At 45.3% G+C, this 19317-nt stretch overlaps 1 protein-coding gene across 1 annotated transcript in view; it reads right to left on the bottom strand.

The window, feature by feature from the left end:
- Positions 1–18705, bottom strand: part of ITPK1 (inositol-tetrakisphosphate 1-kinase) — a 161073-nt gene extending 142368 nt beyond the window's left edge. The window contains exon 1 of the mRNA XM_015427204.1: positions 18510–18705. Within this exon, the coding sequence (XP_015282690.1) occupies positions 18510–18604 (95 nt within the window). The 5' untranslated portion in view covers positions 18605–18705. The remainder of the gene's footprint in view (positions 1–18509) is intronic.
- Positions 18706–19317: the final 612 nt, after the last annotated feature.

Here is a 19317-nt window from a genome sequence, read left to right on the forward strand (position 1 = left end):
TCTTGTAAAGCGGTAGAATGGAGGCTAGAGCTTCTACCTGTCTCTTTAGTGTCGCCGCTCTTGGACCATTAGCCATGCCGTCTTGTAGGAATGCCAGTACTGACGCAATCTTAGGGTGCAGAGGATCCACCTTTTTTCTTCTGGACCAGCGGACGAAGGCTTTCCATGTGCAATTATATATCCTGGAGGTTGACGGTCTTCTGGATGCCAGGATCGTCTCTATGACTTGAGGATCATAACCTAATTTTTGCAACTTCCTCCTTTCAATTTCCACGCGGTCAAGCAGAACCACTCTGGTCTGGGATGCCAAAGCAGGCCCTGTATCAGCATGTCTGGAGGCGTTGGAAGATGCAGAGGCTGAGTTACCGACATCTGTTGCAGGGATGAAAACCATGGCCGCTGTGGCCAGTACAGCGCTACTACTATAACCTGTGCTTTCAGTATTTGAATTCTTCTGAGTAGCTGTGGAAGGACTGATAGTGGTGGGAAGGCATACAGAAGTCCTCGAGGCCATGGAGACGTTAGGGCGTCTCTGCTCTCCGCCCGTGAATGATAGTAGCGAGTGAAGAACCTCTCTAGTTGCGCATTGGTTGGTGATGCGAAGAGATCCACCACTGGAGTTCCTAAGGTCTCTGTTATGAACTGAAAGATCTTCCGATTCAGAGACCGTTCGCTCTCCTGCAGTGATTAGCGACTCAGCCAGTCTGCCTGGATGTTGACTTCTCCTTTCACATGTTCCGCCTTTATTGGGGATAAATTGGATTCTGCCCATTCCAGAAGTTTCTTCGCTTCCCTGTGTAGAGCTAACGATTCGGAACCTCCCTGTTTGTTCAGGTACGTCTTTGCTGATATGTTGTCTGTCCTGATGAGGATGTGTTTCCCTTGAATGAGGTGGGCAAAGTGTTGAAGTGCCAATCTGACAGCTCGTAGTTCTAATAGGTTGATCGGCAGTTTGTGTTCCTCTGGTGACCATTTTCCCTGTGCAGTAATGTTCTGCAGGGTGGCTCCCCACCCTGACAAACTGGTGTCCGTAAATATCTGTGTCCTGTCTGGGATCCAGAACGTCTTGTCTTGAGTAAGATTGTTGATGTGTGTCCACACACAGAGACTCGTCTTCACCTGTAGAGGAAACTTCACCAGAAAGTCTATTCGAAGGGTAACGTGTTTTTGAAAGGGTCTCAGGAACAGTTGGAGTTGTCTGGAATGAAGTCTTCCCCACTGAAGTGTGTCGAAGGTTGCCACCATGAGTCCCATCACTTTGGTTAGAATGGAAATGGAAGACATTCTCGCTGAGATGATTTGAATTGCCAGTGAGCAGATCTTTTTTGCCTTGTTTTTTGTGAGAAATAATTTTGTGGACCTGGTGTCTGTGATCACACCTAGGTGCTCCAGCTGTTGAGTAGGTTTCAGAGACCTTTTCTTTATATTGATCAGGAAACTGAACTCTCTTAGACATTCTATTGGGGTTTTTTTGCGTGTCGCATGTCACTTGTTCTCTTGACCTGGATCGAATCAGCAGGTCATCTAGATAGGGATGAATGTGTACCCCTTTTTCCCGAAGAACCACCACTGGGTGCACCATGATTTTGGTGAATACATGGGGAGCCGAGGATAGCCCGAATGGGAGCGCTCTGAATGGAAAGTGTTCTTCTGCTATGTTGAAGCGTAGGAACTTCCAGTGAGAGGGGATTATCGGGACGTACATGTATGCATCGGTCAAGTCTATTGATGTGAGGAATTCCTCTGGTTGTAGAGATTCTGCTACTGATCGGAGGGTTTCCATCCGGAAGTGTCTGGGTTGCACGAATTTGCTGACATACTTCAGATCCAATATTGCTCTCCAGTCGCCTATCTTCTTTGGGACAGTAAAGAAGATTGAGTAGACTCCTGTCCCCAGGTCCTTTGCAGGAACTGCTTCTATTGCTTGAGTTTTTAAGAGATGGTTTATTGCCATTTTGGTTCTTTCTTTCTTTTGAACATTTTTGTGTGTTGGAGACGCAAGAAATCGGTGGGGGGAAGAAGTCGAAACTCTATCTTGTAACCGTCTTTGACTATATCTGTTGTCCACACGTCTGCATGTGAGGCTATCCATGCTTGATGGAAGAGTGTAAGACGGCCTCCCACCGGCGGGGCTTGATAGTCATGCCCCGGGGGTCTCCTTTTCCCTGTCTGTTGAAGTTGGGTCTGGAGAACCGGGCATTGAAACCTCCCCTACGAAAGGACTGCTTGTTGTTGTTCCATGACTGTCTTCTGTCTTGCCTGAATCTAGGTAACGTGTGTTGTGTACAAAAAGAAGAAGTCGAAGAGGAGGTTCCCTTGTCCCCTAGGCGAACCATCTTGGGCATAGCCTTTTTCTTATCTCGAGTCTCTACAAGGATCCTCTCTAATGATTCTCCAAAATGTTTATCTCCCTGAAAGGGATAGGCAGAAACAATCGCTTTGGATTGATAGTCTGCTGGCCAAGCTCTAAGCCAAACCATTCTGCGGACAGCCGCTGTGGCAGCCAGTGCTTTACATGCCAGGGCTTTAGAGGCACAGACCATGGTGTCCAGGGTAGCATCGACTGCATAGGACACTGCCTTCAAAACGCATAAGTCTGTGGTTGTTATCTGGTAGTAACTGAATGAGTTTCCTCATCCACACTATGGTCGCCCTGGAGACAGTAGATGTTGTCACCGACATTTTGATCGCCTTAGTGCAGGCTTCATGGGCTTTTTTCAGCCCAAATTCAGCTCTTCTGTCAAAATTGTTTTTCAGGTTGCCATGCCCGTCCTCTGTAACCAGTCCTGATTACTGTAGCGCAGCTACAGGTGCGTCTACTGCCAGAACCTGCAACATACTTGAAGCAGAAGATGAAATGGGGTACAGTTTCTTAACAGCCCCTGACACGGGTCTATTTGCCAGTGGTCTCTCCTATTCTGCCTTCATTTTTCTGGTATAAAAGTCAGGAAAAGGAAAAGCCATTTCTGAATAATCAACAGGGGGAAAGAATTCATCTGTGATTTCATCCCCTTCTTTCTTGTCCTGTGTACCAGCTAGTTTTCCACCCACAGGTTGGGAACCCTGTATGTGTAGAGCTGAGAGGGTCTTTGTGAGTAAATATGAAATATCTTCCCTTTTAAAAAATCTAAAGGATTGATCCTTGGGAACTGATTTGTTTCGATCCTCTTCATTAGAAGAGAATTCCCCCTCCTCTTGATCACTAGGAATATGGGATATAGATTCCTCCTCCTCATCCAGCATATCATGTGAAGAACCCTCCCAAGGGAGCCTCTTCTGAGCAGCTTTGGTGGGCCATGGCGGAGTTCCCTTGAATTTGCTTGGGGATGATGGAGGTGATGGAGGAGGGGGGATAAAGTGGGAGTCCATGCCCCTGGGGTCCCTGGAAAGGGCAATTTCTTCTCTCATTGCTTGTCTAATGTATGCCATCAAGGCTGGGGAAATAGGGGGGGGAACCATGTTTGGTTACGTTACCCTCTGAACGCTCTATGCCGTCGTTCTCATCAGAAGCCTCATAGGACTAGTTCTGTCCTGTGGTTCGGCTTTTGTGCTGCCCATAATTTTCGGGGCCTCGTGGTTGCGGGAATTGGCTCTGAAGGCCCATCCCGTCTTTTCTTGAGCGCCGGCCGGAAGGCTTCAAAATGGCCGCTGGAGTTTTCGCAGGCTCTTTCTGCGCACCCGTTTTGGTGGGCTTCGCCGCTTCGCCCTCTCCCCGCTCCTCTGCCGCGGCTGCGGTCCTTTTTCGGGCCGAGCCCTCGATCTCCACGGCATTAGCTCCCAGGGCGTCCCTCTCCGGAGTAGAGAGAAAGTCGTTGTCGTCCTCCCGATTTGCCATCGGCCTGGAGGATTTGGTTTCGTGCCGAGTAAGGAGGGCACAGGAATATTTTTTCCCTTCCAGTCTTCGGCAGAAGTGGGGGGGGGGATAGCGAAGAGAGGCTTTTTTTTTTTGTAAGCAGGAGGTTAGAGTTAAGGTTTGTTAAAGATAGAGATAAGAAAAAAAGAGAGTAAGCCAGTGAAAATAGTTAAAGGATAAGGCAAAGCCTAGACCTAGTTGCTCTCCCTACTGAGGCAGGAAAAGAACTGAGCCTACGGTGACTCCCACCACAGGAAACAGGAAGTTTGAAATTAATCCTGCCTCCCTGAGTGATGGATGGGAATCACCCACAAGATGGCCTCCACCTCAGAGGGAGAACCCACACTGTCTATTTCGTTTCTGCAGGGGAAAAAAGGTTTAACAGCATATACAGAAATTATTAGCATATTTAGACCAATAAGTGTCGGCTAAAATGTCTTCTTATTTTACAGGAATACCTACTTTACGTCCACATTCACAAAGAAGAACCAGTTAATGTTTTCTGTACATGTTTCTTTACAGATTTAAAAAATCATCTGCTCCAACCTGGATTCCATGTTGAATACAGTACGCGTGCAGAGATATCACCGAGTGCCATCTAGCCCTTGCTTAATTTCAGAAGCACAAGAGATACACAGCAGGCCAAATAAACCCAAATTGATTAGAACTCAGAAGGTAAGCAGGATTGGCCATGGCCATACTTGAATGGGGGACTACCATGGAAGACCTGGGTTGTTATACAACCCAGATGGCAAACCACCTCTGCTCATCTCTTGCCTTGAAAATCCCATGAGGGGTCTTCTCCATGAGTCAGTTATGACTTGACAGCACTTTATTATCATAAAGAGATACACACAGGCAACACCTCTGCAAATATCCTACCCTACAACCTATATGCTTTCTCCTTGATAAACATAGCTGCTAACATCAAGAACAATTTATTGCAACCTGCTTGTGGTGCCTGGCCTCCAGGACATTCGCCTGGCATGCACCAGGATGAGGGCCTTCTTCGTGGTGGCGCCTTCCTGGTGGAACCAGCTGTCAGATGATACACGGGCCCTGCAGGATTCATCTAGGTTCTGCAGGGTCTGCAAAACAGAGCTCTTTTGTTTGGCTTTTAGTTAGTTGGGTTTGGTTTATGTGGGCTGCCTTCTAGTTTTATTTGGATTATGTTTTTAAACTGAGATTTGTGGATGCTTTAATTGTTTGTTAGCCACCTCGAGACTACCTGATGGCGAAAGGTGGCATATAAATTTAATAAATAAATAAAAACAAATAAACAAGTGAACACTCAGATCTGAAAACTGATGAAAGCACCATTGAAACAGTGTGTGGTCCCAGCAGTCTTCAAGAAGGTAACTGCGAGACTGTTCCCAAAGGAGTCCTTTTTAGCTCCTAACCACTGCCCAACTAACAGCCAAAAGCCCTCCACCTTAAGCAAGGTGCTCAAGGTGTGTGTTATAGAGGCACAACTGCAGAAATTACTGGGTAACATCAATTTCCTAGGCCAGTCTGGCTTCCAACCCAGTTATTTGACTGAAACAGCTCCGACTGCCCTGATCAACTATTTAAACTAGAAGGGGCAGAGAGGCATAGGAAGTGTGATCCTGCATACGCCTGTGTTTCTGAGCTACTTTAATATCCTAAACCATAGTACCCTTCTAGATCACTTGTCAGGGTTAGAAGTATCGAGTTCTGTGACTTCACTTACCATGAAGCCATATTTATCACAAAAATGTCACATTCTAATCTTACGAGCCAGTAGATGCCAGAAGTCTCTATATGGATAACACTACAACAAGATATTCATCATGTGAAACTGATTTTTATGGTAACTTTTTCACATCAAGTAGCAGTACAAGAGTTGAGCCTCTCCCTGTTTTCCCTCCTGTTCTTTTCAGTATGAGTTACTTTCTTCTTCCTTTCTTTTGGATCCAACCACTCACCCCTCATTAGTCTCATGTTAGCTGAAAAGCCGACCCCTTAGACAGCTGGGTTTAGCCTGCAGGCTCCCTCCAAGGTGCTGATGGACAACACACTGCTAGACAACAGCTAACTTCAACATTTTTCAAGTGCCGTGCAATTCTTGCATGCTAATGATAAAGATATCTTCCCATTGAACACAAGGAGCTCACATATGTGAATACTACTACTGGCTTTCTAACCCATTCCACATTACTCACTTCTTAGCATTTCATCTAAACACCATGCCCACAATTCCACCCATTAGCTAACGCCAACAGCTCACTGTTTGGTTGTTGCAGAATAAGTCCAAGCACACTCCCTCTTTTACAAGCCAAACAAAAAGGGCTATGGAACATTATAACACTAATAGCCTATAAAAGCTATTTGTAAACTTTTACAAGGCGAAAAGAGTAAATGTAAAATATACAAAGGACTTTGTCTTCACCAACTAATTTCTTCTATGACAAAGAAAGCTTTCTTAAGGTGGTATTTTTTCTAAAACACAAATAGGTTTTATCTACCCACGTGATTCTTAATACTTATTGCTGACTGCTACATTGAGGATCTACACACCAAATCTCAGCCATAGGCAAATGGTCACACAGACTCAGGGATCACCAACTGAACGAGGCAGCTTTTTGTTCCAGCCAAACACGCAGGCAGCTTCAGGAAGAAGGAAAAATGGATAGAAGCATACAGGGTGCCCTCAACACATTTCTCGTGGTTTTCTTCCAGTTCCTAGCACAAGCACCATGTCAGCCTAGAATTTCCAGTTTCAGATATCTGCAGGCATGCTAACAAAAGCAAAAGATGTAGGGGCGTAAGGGAAAAGATCCAGACTCTGTGCTAGACTGGCCTATCCAATGTATTTTGTTGACCAGGGAGCTAAAACAATCAAAATCCAATCACAACTGGAAGTGAGTTTCTTCTGAAATTCCAAAAATTCCTGCAGCACTAGAAGGGAAATAACTCCAAGGCAGCAGCAGATTCTGTCAACATTTCTCTCTTGTATCAGGACTTCCCTTAAATGTGCAACTCGTGAACAGATTGATGTTGTCAGCCATTCCCTCTTGCATGTATACCAGTCCAGACATCGCAAAAACCTTCATGTCTGCCCACTCAAAAGCTGCTCTGAGAGAAATAAAGAGGTGCCCCTCATTTAAACCTATTGTACTTTAGCTCTCTAATTAGACTGCAACATAACAGGTTTCAAATGGTCATCATCTTGGTTACCACAATCGTGCTTTTTGACACAATTCAAAGGAACTTCCTGTCAAATGAAATTAACGCATAGCCTTGGTTGTTCCTTCGAATGTCTGCTCTGCCTCCCATAAGAAAAAATTAAAATTTGCCTCTTCTGAAAGGATCACTGTAGCATATAAGAGAAAGAGGACTATATTTAATGTACTGTTGCTTCCTTAGAATATTGGAGAGTGTGAATTAATTGATTCTTAATTGATTGGGATGTTCACTGTTTGTAAGAGCCAGTATAGTGCAGTAGTCACAGTGCCACCCTTGGATCTGAAGATCCAGGCTCAAACCCCCACTCTACCAAAGAACCTTGCTGGGTGACCTTGGCCCAGCCAGAGTCTCAGTCTAACCTACCTCATAGGATTGTTGTAACAATAAAACGGAGGAGAGGAAAGAAGAAGAAGAGGAAGAAGAGATTGGATTTATACCCCGCCCTTCACTTGGAGTCTCAGAGCGGCTTACAAACTCCTTTCCCTTCCCCTCCCCACAACAGACACCCTGTGAGGTGGGTGGGGCTGAGAGAACTCTGACACAAACGGCTCTTTTTCAAGGACAACTGTGCCAAAGCTTGTGACTGACCCAAGGTCACCCAGAAGCTGCAAGTGGAGGAGTGGGGAATCAAACCCGGCTCTCCCAGATTAGAGTCCACACACTTAACCACTACGCCAAACTGGCTCTCAGCCCGGTCAGAATAAACAGCAAGAGAAAAGACAGCTCCCTATAATCTATACGTACAATAGGTAATTAAGGTGCATGCCCTAAAAGAATACAGCAGATGAGCAGAACAATAAGAACTCTCAGTCCTGATTTACTGCCCTGTGGAAAAGGTCCGAAGTGTTCCCCCAACGGCGTTTTTTCTGCCATGCCATCCACACACCCACAGATTGTATTTTGTGCTTACTTAGGACTTTTCTTTCTTCCAGTTCAGTGCTGGAAGTTAAATTGTATGGTATAGGAGACACACCAATGCTGCAGCTGGGTCTGTATATCTAAGAGCCAGCATGGTGTAGTGGTTAAGAGCAGCAGGCTCTAATCTGAAGAACTGGGTTTGATTCCCCACTCCTCCACACAAATCCTGCTGGGTGACCTTGGGTCAGTCACAGTTCTCTCAGAACTCTCTCAGCCCCACCTGCCTCACATGGTGACTGTTGTGATGAGAAGAAGGGAAGGCAATTGTAAGCTGCATAGAGACTCCTTGGGGTAGAGAAAAGTGGGGTAAAAAACCAACTCTTCTTCTCCATCTTTATTGACCCCACAATTGCCCCCATATGTCCCATGGGCAAATGGAGGCCCCAAAGCAGAATTCAGGGTATCCATGAGTTATGGGGACGATGTGAACCAAAGAAAAGCATCCAGCAGCTTTAAGCCAAAGTACATCCTCCAAGGCAGAAACAACCATGTTAGTTACTTGGCACGCAACACGACAGCACAATCTAGGAACTCGCAGCAAAACACTCATGCTACATTTTCTATTTTGATGGGTCTACTCAAAAGTCAGTCCCAAGTTATACAATGGGGCTTACTTCCAAGAAAGCGCCTGCAGGATTGCAGTCTATGGCTTTCAGCTTTTTCCTATATAGTGACACTACATCTAACCACACATGAGCATGGGTCACAGACAGTGTTCCCTCTAAGCTGAGTTAGTGTGAGCTAGCTCACAGTTTTTTAGCCTCTGGCTCACTCATTTTTGTCATAGCTCAGGAAGAATGGCTCCAGAGCAAACTAATTTATACAGTAGCCAAATCGCTTGTTCACTGCCTTAATGCCAGTAGCTCACAATGTAGAATTTCTGCTCACAAGACTCCACATCTTAGAGGGAACATTGGTCACAGACACAAGAAAAGATGAAATAGGGGAGTGAAATGGGGCTGGGGGAGCAATTTCATGCAGACAAGGATGGGGGAGATTGCTGACATCCTCCTCCCTTGAGTGTTTTTCTTCTGAGCTGATCTTCAGAAAGTCAGTTTAGCTGAGAAAGACATTGACTCTGCCAAGCTGTTTTCAGGAGAAAAGGCCTAGAAAGGGGAAGGGATTTTGCACCCTCTTCCTCCATGCTGATTCTCCACTTTACAAAATTAACACACCATACCTTAACCAGTTTTATAGCTGCTCAGCATTACCTATATTATAACAGGTCATACTGCCATTACATCTAGCGAGGCAAAGCCTTGCCTGGTAGAAAAATATAACAAGATGAACTGATCTAATAAACAGAACACAGATTCTGGAGGAAACTCCACGCTGACAGCCTAACAGGGAACATACGTAAAACATCACAAGGTTGCATATCCGTAACTAGAGGAACAGAGAGTGCGTAAAATGCTAAATGAAGATTTCTTGGAGAATCACAAAGGGTAAGCCATACCAGCTCGCAAGAGCCTCTCAGCATTGCCAATCCATTACTGTATCATGAGTCAAACCCCACACATCAAAAAAATTATTCATTTCTTGGTTCTAAGTTAAATATGAGTGCACACACACTGCTTACATAAGAACATAAGAGAAGCCAATGCTGGATCAGGCCAATGGCCCATCCAGTCCAACACTCTGTCACACAGTGGCCAAAAATACCAAATACCATCAGGAGGTCCAGCAGTGGGGCCAGGACACTAGAAGCCCTCCCACTGTTGCCCCCACCCAGCACCAAGAATACAGAGTACCACTTGCCCCAGCCTGAGAGTTCCTATCTATACCATATGGCTAATAGCCACTGGTGGACTATGTTTATCCATACGTTTATCCAATTCCCTCTTGAAGCCGTCCATGCTTGTAGCCGCCACCACCTCCTGTGGCAGTGAATTCCATGTGTTAATCACTCTTTGGGTAAAGTAGTACTTCCTTTTATCTGTTCTAACCTGACTGCTCAGCAATTTCATTGAGTGAATTCCATTGACTGATGACCAGTCACCTTATTCAGGAGTAAGCCCAATTTATTTCAGCAGCACTCCCTTCCAAATAACATGTTGATGACTGCAATGTACAATTTTGCACTTTTAAATTGTGTTTTGTAACCAAAGTCTAATCGTCCACCTCACCCCGATTTCTTCAAATCAGTCCCGCTCTGATTTTTTTACAACACTCAAAGAAACAAGGCTTTCAGAACGGTGCTGTGTACTGCAATATCACATGGTATGTTCCTCTGTCATCATAAGAGATGGCACGCTGGATCAGAATAGTGGTCCATCTTGTCCAGAATCCTGTCTCATACACCTAGCCGACCAACTAACACATCTCCCTCTGATGTAGCCTCCTAGCCTTGCTAATTCAGAGGTTTACTGTCTCTGGTCATGGACAGTCTCTTTAGTCAGCATGGGCAGCAGCCACTGGTGGACCTCTCCTCTATGAACCTGTCTAATTGCCTTTTAAACCAATGAATGCTAGTGGCCAGTAGGTGGTGGAATGGTCAGATCTTGGAAGCTAAGCAGGGTCGGTACTTGGACGGGAGATCATGAAGGTAGACTCTGCAGAGGAAGGCAACTTGTTTTCTTACTTGCTTTGAAAGCCCCTTGCTGTGGTCATCACAAGTCGGTTGTGACCTGATGGCACTTACATACATATGCTAGTTGCCATTCACTTTATCCACTGGTAGCGAACGCCACAATTTAATCAGTAACTATATTTAAGTACTGTATACAGATTTTATGTATTTGCTACAGGGAAAACACTAGAGTTGCCCGCTCTAGGTTGAGAAATACCTGGAGTTGTTTTTTGTTTTGTTTTTTTGGGGGGGAGCCTAGGAAGGACAGGATTTGGGGAGGGGGGGGTCCTCAACAGGGTACAATGCCAGAGTCCAGCCTCCAAAGCAGCCATTTTCTCTGGGGGAACTGATCTCTATTGTCTGGAGATGAGCTATAATAGCAGGAGAGCTTCAGGCTCCACCTGGAGGATGGCAACCTAGGAACACTCACTTAACACTAGTGTAGTGTAGCAGTGGAAAACAGGACTACTCCATAACTTGTGGAGTTGCTCTCTCTGTAACACTGACCCAGCCCTCCAAGACCCAAGTCTTACCAGCCCACACTGGATCTCCTTTGCAAAAATTCTCTTTCAGCCAAGGCGCCTGGAGTTACATGCCTACTATCAGGATTTTGGTTCCATCAAGTAAAGTTCAGCTCCTCATGGGCTCTAAGACTTTTATCAGCAGTAGCAGTCTGTTGCTGTCGCCTTTAGCGTAAAATTTGCACAAATCCAGTCAACAGCTAGCACAAGGTACCTCACAGCTCTTAAAACCTGGTTAAGGAAGAGATGTTTATTCTATCTACAGCTTACACTTGAAAATTACAAAACAGTCACGGGTAACAAGAGACACTGTTCTTCAACACGCTTAATTTTAACTTTAGAGTCTAAAGTAAACTTTTAACTGGCACAAGGCAGGCATCTGACAAAAGACTATTTAGCTTTTGCAAGCTTTTGGAGGAGTTAATGAGAATTCCTAGGTGGATATGCAATATGCTTGGTGGCTATAAAAAAAGCTGATTAATGTTTCAGATCAGAATTTTCTACACCTCCATCCTATAGCCAGCATAGTCCCTTGCACCTAGCACACTATACAAAATGAACAATAATGCTTAAGCCAGTCTATTAACAGCATATCTACAAGGTTCCAATTAATTAGCGGAAACTGTTAACTTTTGTTATTTATTCAGAACTGCCAATGGAGAACGTAACCCCCATCCTAACCCATGCCTCAGCACAACAGAGAGGGATATTCTCAGCTACCCCATAATACATGCATTAGACCAGTGATGGCGAACCTTTTAGAGACCGAGTAGCCAAACTGCGACCCAAAACCCACTTATTTATCGCAAAATGCCAACACGGCAATTTAACCTGAATACTGAGGTTTTACTTTAGAAAAAACAACTCATACATTAACTTAAGATGATCCAAACAAAGTAAGGAAAGCAATCCCAAATGCTTTCATTTACTTAAAATGATTTGGCAGAGAATTTGACACATTAATGATAGTCTGGGCCCGGCTGGGGCGATGGCACGCGTGCCCACAGACAGGGCTCTGAGTGCCACCTCTGGCACCCGTGCCATAGGTTCGCCACCACTGCATTAGACCATTAGAAATACCACCCTACCGCCTATTCCAGAAGCATGTCTCAAGAGCATTAAGGAGTAAGTGACCACACACTGAACAACCTTGAGCATGTGCCTCAAAAAGTTGTGTTTGTATCTCCATACCAGTTATTAAAAAAACCAAGTTTCAGCAAACCAAGACTAGAAGAGGTGGTTGAAAGATTACAAAAAGTCTTTCATTTGTTATATAAGGACATCTTCCATAAGACTGGTTGCTCCCCATCCCAGATTTTGCCACACACATGAATGAGCCATCTGAATTATTTGCCACAGGTACAAGTCACGATTTTCACATGTCAAAGACAGCCAATGCCTGATGAGAAAGGGACTGGGGTCATGGTTTGGCCACCTTTGCAGCAGTCTGGATATCCAGGTTCATCCTTGGGTCTTACTTTGCTGACACTTTGGGTGTACCTTCCTTGGGAGTGGTTTTCTAACCCAGTGAGGTAGCCTAGTGGGGTAGAAGTCCAATGAGGACCAAGGTTATTTGCCTCCAAGCTCAGAGTCAGACGGTGAATAGAAATGGACATAATACTACAATGTGGACATAATACTACACTATGGTTATATTTATTTGCTAGTTCTTCTCTGGTCTTCCCACCATGGTACCAGCACTTCAAAATGAACCCAGAAACAACTTAGTGACCAGTGAAGTGAACAAAATGTTGGTCTTATATGATTGCTCCAGCAATTCTCAATCCTTTTGTAGGCATACACTATAGTCATAGTAAACCAAGAAGCACACAGGGGAAATCATGTACAGAAGTTTATGGCAGGTTCCTGGTCTCAAAAATCCTGGTCTGGAGGCCCTGTAATGTGATGCATGAATAACACTCGAACATTTGCTTTGCATTATTTGAGCATTTTCCTACCTGGTCCCTGAAGAAGCCAAGTTGGGTTACAATACATCTAAATCTGAAGCATAAAATATATATAAATGCCATGCTAAAATCTACCTCAACACCCATGCACCAAACATTTGCATAAGGCTATGAGAGGATTCTCTGCATGAGGTGCAGGCAAATCACAGAATGCAATTTTGGACACACTGGCTTCCCAAGAAGCTTAGCTGTTATTTTATTTAAAAGTATGTGGGTGGTGTCTGGTGAAAGCTCAGCAAGTAGAAGCTAAGTAAGATTTCCAAAGCTTGAGATTGGAGCCTGAATGCCCTGCACAGTTCCATAGCACTCACTTACCTGACACGCTTTAGCTAAGCCACAATAAATTATACAAAAATAGAAGGCCATTGTGCAAACTTGATTAACTAACACAGGTCAAAAAACCCTGTCATTAACCCTGAATGTGGATTGTCTGGGTGTGGGCTTCTAGCTGTTTTAAGCATGGCCTTCTCGCATGTATGGCGCGTGCAAAGCCACCTTGTATTCCTCACTCTCCTGACTCACTGGAGTTAACCTCCAAAGCCTTCAAACTATGACTGCAAACCATGACATTAATCTGACTTAGCCCCCTGAACCTCACTGACCCCAATGCGGACACAATACTACGCTATGACTATGGCACACCATGCAAGGGAACAGAGAATGCATTCATAAGAAGAAAGGAAAAAAGCCCTGATCTGGAAAGCCCAGGTAAACCCCATCTCATCAGATCTCAGAAGCTAGCAGGAGTGACACTGGCAAGTATCTGGAAGGGTGACCTCCAAGGAATACCAGGGCCGGGACGCAGAGGCAGGTTATCAAGCCACCTCTCTGAAACATCCTAGCCCCACTAGGGGTTGCTAGAAGTCACCACGACTTCTGAACTCACAAGCGTACACACACACAATACTCACAAAAAATAGTTTTAGAAAAGGAAGGCACGCTCCCTGAACTATGGTCTGGAAGCCAGGGAAAATGACATTTAATGAGAGCCTTAAAAGGGTGGGCATGTCCAAGTTCATTAAAAGCTAAGTGAGAACTGCTCACAAGCAGCTAACGGGGAACCCTCCCCGCACCCTCGCCAGATTAAATGTTATGATCCAGAAAATAAAGCAATCATGAACCAATATTATGTAGGAAATCTGGATGAATTTTAATAAAGTAGGTAAACTCATATCCTGAGAGACTGATAGGAAACAGGTGGAAACACTGGCCAGTATTCAGGGAGACCACAATGTACACCTTGTTTCAAACCCACCATTAACTAGAAAGTTGTTTTCACGAGGAGCAAAATGTACATAAGCTGTATTTTTTATTTAAGCAGAGAAATCCAATTACTTTGGTGTGATGTCTGAAGTCCCACTCCCCCCCCCACCTTGTGATCAAGCCTGTTCCCAGCTCCAGTTTATTAGATACAATGGCTAGCGTCTTAATGCCAGTTTAATTACACTATTATGCTACAGGTGTCTTAAGACAGTATTGCTCCCAGAAAGATACAGGGAGCCCCATGGGCTTATGAGATCTATTATCCTATCTGCTCTCCATCATTATGAACAGAATTGCCCTAAGATATTGGAGAGAGGTATACTAGAACTGCCAACCTAGCAGTTCGAAAGCAAGAAATTGCAAGTAGATAAATAGGTACCACTTCGGTGGGAAGGTAACAGCGTTCCATGCGCCTTGGTGTTTAGTCATGCCGGCCACATGACCACGGAAACGTCTTCAGACAGAGCTGGCTCTTCGGCTTTGAAACGGAGATGAGCACCGCAACCCTAGAGTCGGACTCGACTGGCTTTCGAGCAAGGGAACCATTACCTTTTTATACTGGGGGATGACTATATACCACAAATCACACTACAGTGGAGCTCTTTCACATCTTAAACTTGTCCTGTGCCACAGTTTCCAGAAAGACTGGCCACTATTAGTCTGTGCTGTAACACTGATATTGATTTCAGGGACAGAAGAATGGGGAAAGAGGAGACATTTCAAATGTGCCAGCTATAGTTAACTGCCAAAAACTAGATACTAATTGTATGCATTGGAGGTGGGGACACTTTAGTAGTGTTATTTGACTCCTACCTCAAAAAGAATCAGGTTATAGGTGAGGTGAAAGACCTCCATCTGAGACCCTGCCAGTCAAGTAGGTAATACAGACCTGGATAGACCACTAGTCTGATTAAGTATGAGGCAGCTTCATGTGCTTAGAAGCTTGCCAGCAGAGAAAGTGTCATATACCAGGTACGGAAAAATGGTAAAGACTGATGTAGTATAGCAGCTAGAGTCAGAGCAGGACTGGAAGACAAGGGTTCAAATCCTCTCTTGGCCACAAAAGGGTGACCTTGAGCCATTCACTCTCTCTCTTAGCCTAACTTGTCCCACAGAGTTATTATTGTGAAAATGAAACAAAGAAGAAAAGAACCATGCTGGCTGCCTTGAGGTCCTCTGAGGAAGGAAGAACAGGATGAGAATGAATGAATAAATGAAGAGAGAGATGACAATCTTGGCCTCCAACCTAATTACAAAGCCGCAAGCATGTCTAAGCCACAGAGGCAGTCACTCAGGAACTGCTCCTGAAATATTAAGAGTGGCAAGAACGCCCCTCCCCCCCAAAACATGTCTGAAGCAAGAATGAGATCAAGCTGCTACAAAAAACCATTTTAAGACACAACTAGACAATCTGCCTCCATCTTGTATTTTGAAATCGCAGCCTTGGCTTCTGCACCATGACATTAAGTGAGGCGATTTTCAGAGTTAAGCAGAGGGAGGGATGCTTAATCCTCCTGTAACTCCTTCCGCCCCCCCTGGCAAGAGTTCTAGACCACACAGTACCATCACCCATAAATGACTGAGGGAGAAGTTGGACCTCTGTTAGTTGGGATAAAACCACCCCAATGTCCATCTTTTAGATCAACTTCCTAAATAAACTGCTAAGATCTAAAGAGAGGTGCAGTTGAAAAAGCAGCAACACTGTTAAGGCATGACCAGATAAGCATTCACCAAGGACCTGCATCAAGCTAACCCCAGTTCAGAAGGAAGAAACATGAGGTACTACCCTAAGACTTTTCAAAGAAAAAAAAATAAAATAAAGAAAAAGCAGTCACCCACCCAACAGAATTATCACACAGCAGATGGGCCTTCCCTATCATTTAAAGCAGTGTTTCCCAACCCATGGGTTGAGACCCAAAAGTGGGTTGTGGGCCAACCCTCCCTCGTGGCCACCACTGCCTTTTCCATTACACTCTTTTGTATTTTGGAGACCAAACCCTGGAAACAGTACCTTCCATGCCATACAGTAGTTGGTATTTTTTCTTCACTGCATATACTCGAGTTTGTTTCTTAGACTCTTAGCAGGGATTAAGGGGTGAAATGGAGAAGGAGAGGGTGGTCAAAGTCTGGAATGTAACCTCCATAAGCAAAGATTGTGTTATGTCGGAAGGTCATAGTGGGGGAAGCTGCTCCCTTTGTGTGATGTTTCTTGGTTTCTCAAAATCATCTGGTTAGCCACTCTAGGAAGTAGAATGCTGAACTAGATGGGTGCTAAGGTCACAGTTTGCCTAAAATGCCAAAATTATGGGCCAGCCCTGGTTGGGTCATCTTATCAAGTTAATTTGGGCATGTGGGTCACCATACCAAAGATGCTAGGAACCATTAACTTCAAGTATACAAGTAACATTCAAGGACTTGTATAAGCCTGAATAATATTGACAATGTTAGTCCAGAACTCCTTTTTTTGGAGGGAAAGGTCCCAAGCCAATCTTCAGAGCCCGAAGTACCCCATTCTGCCTAGTGAAAAGATGCCCTCACCATACCCTGGTGGCGCACACGTTTTACCCTTTCAAAGCTCTGCTCGGCTTCCCAGGTCATCCTCTCTAGTAGGCTGACTAAGTGTCCCCCTCAGTCCATCTCCCACTTTCAACCAAAGTTCACAACTGCAACAGGAGGCCCAGAAAACTTGATTAACTTTCTCTGCCCCTCACAAAAAGAACTTGAAAATTCAGCGTTTACATTTTTGTGACAAAGTACTTGTGAAATCTAGCTAGACACTTCAAGAGGAGATCACGATCATTCTTAAAAGTAGCAAGGAAGATAGTCTTGGAATAGCAGCCCACTCAGAATGTTTTCTGGGTGTCGAACAATAAAGCCTCAATTGTGCTCATTTGCTTTTAGCTGAAAATCTTATCTGGCATAACTGACTTGGGGAATTCAGCAGGTCAGGAAGGGGTAATAAGCGACATAGAAAGAACTACCCGGAATGGGAATCATGGAAAATAATTATCTTTATGTGAGAATTGTCTCTTGACCAGACAAGATCTACATTACTCTTTAACCATTCATAAGTCACCAAAAATGCCCACATGAGACCTTCAGTGTCTGCAGCCGGACTAAGATACAGTAGACCTCAATAGCTCATGTTCCACTTCAAGACAATCAACTCATTCATTAGTTCAGTTCTTATTAGTGGGAGCCATTTAGTGTTGTCACTTTAATTCCCAAGCAAAAGTCCATCTTGTCCTTAACAACTGATAAGACCAAGAAGCTTTCAAAAACAGAACGTGGAAGTTTACTCAGATCACAAACAGCAAAGACACAGAGTTAGGAAAAATCATTCGTATTCCTAGGCTTTTCCCAAAAAGCCAAACCAGGCCCATCTAAGACTAACACATATGTTGATAGCATTACATGTTAAGGGAGAAGATAAAGAATGTGTCACCAAGAGAAGATACTGGGAGAGCGAATGGACCGATACTCTACCAGTACAAGCCTAAGCATGTATACTCAGAAGTAAATCCCTCTAAATTCAGTTACTTCCTATTAAGTGTGTTTAGGATTGCAGCCGATGCTTAACTCTACAAAACAGCATAGACATACACTGCTTCCACCCCTACACAAAACCCCCAGATCTTATTACCCTGTTTACCTGTGGGTTTTTCCCCTCTGGCTTACATTCAACTGCCTTCATGGACCAGCTCCTATTATAGCATTTACAGCACAAGAAATTTCTAAGCAATCCAAACCAAATCTGTAACTTCCCTCAGTGTTTCTTTTTGTTTGTTTTTGTTTAAATCCTGCACGTGTCTCTGTAATACCCAAAGCCTCACATTTTACCTCACTGTTCTTTAGTTATATTGGAATGGGGAAGGGAGCTTAGCAAAATTATAACGTTTCTCACATCCTCCTCGTGCCAAGCAAGGCTTCACCTTGTTCGGGGAGAGAGAAGGTGTCAAGGCTCGCTTTCCCAAGAGGCAATCGCCAAGGTCTGACAAACCGCACATTCGTTGGCTAAGCAGAAGATGTTTTCGAGGCAAAAGGCCCACCGTCTGAACGGGCTTCCCTAAAGGAAGCGAGGAAAAGGCCAAGGAGGATCAAGCCAGAGAATCCCAGAGGGGAAGGGGGGGGGGGACGGACTCCTTTAACCTCTCCCACCCCACCCGTAACCCATGACGACGTCGGAGTTCCGAAAGTCGGTTTTCGCTTACCTGCAAAGCACCGCAAACGCCTGGAAATTCAGTTTCTTGATTTTCTTTTCACTCAGCCAATAGCCAACCCGTTTCCCTTTCAGAAAGGTCTGCATCTTCCCTTCCTCTTCACCAGAGTTATTTCAGATAATAATTTAATAATAATGAATCGAGGAGGAGCGCGAACGGCGGAGACACAAGCGGCCAAGAGGGCGCCCCCCCCCCCTTCTCAAGACACGGCGCTATAGGGCGCTCATTCAGTCTCTGGGGTGCCCGGAACTCTGTCTGTCCGCGGGGGGTGGGGTGGGGTGGGGGCTCTTCAGAATTTCACACACATTAGAGATTTCCAGCAGCGGCAGGAGGAACCTTGCAGAGGAGGGAGGGGGGGAGAAGTCAGCAGTCGCCCAGGAGCCATCTGGAAACTTCCCCGCACCAAAGGCAGCGCATGGCTCAGGCGGGCTCCTTGCGAGGAGCAAGTTGGGTGCCACCCTGTTTTGCAGGCCCTCCGAGGCCAAGCAGGTCCAGGAAGGTTCCGAGACAACGAGAAGGTGCCTCCGGCGGAGGGGAAAACGTCTCCCCGGTGGTGGTGGCGGTAGCGGTAGCGGTAGCGGTAGCAGCAGCAGCCGCCTTCCTCCTCCTCCTCCTCCTCTGCCGGTTAAATGGAGCAGGCGGAGGCGGCTCCTGCTCTCCCAGCAACCACAGCCGGAGGCGACGGCGACTCGGAGCTTGTACAGACCGCCCTGCGGGAGGAGGGAGGCGTCTGGAGCCGGGCTCGCCCGCTGACTGAGACTGCCGCCGCCGCAGCAACCCTTCAGGTCTCCATTTGCCC

This window comes from Gekko japonicus, unplaced genomic scaffold (genome assembly GCF_001447785.1).
Source record: "Gekko japonicus isolate JY-2015 unplaced genomic scaffold, Gekko_japonicus_V1.1 scaffold256, whole genome shotgun sequence".
Classification (NCBI taxonomy): domain Eukaryota; kingdom Metazoa; phylum Chordata; class Lepidosauria; order Squamata; family Gekkonidae; genus Gekko; species Gekko japonicus.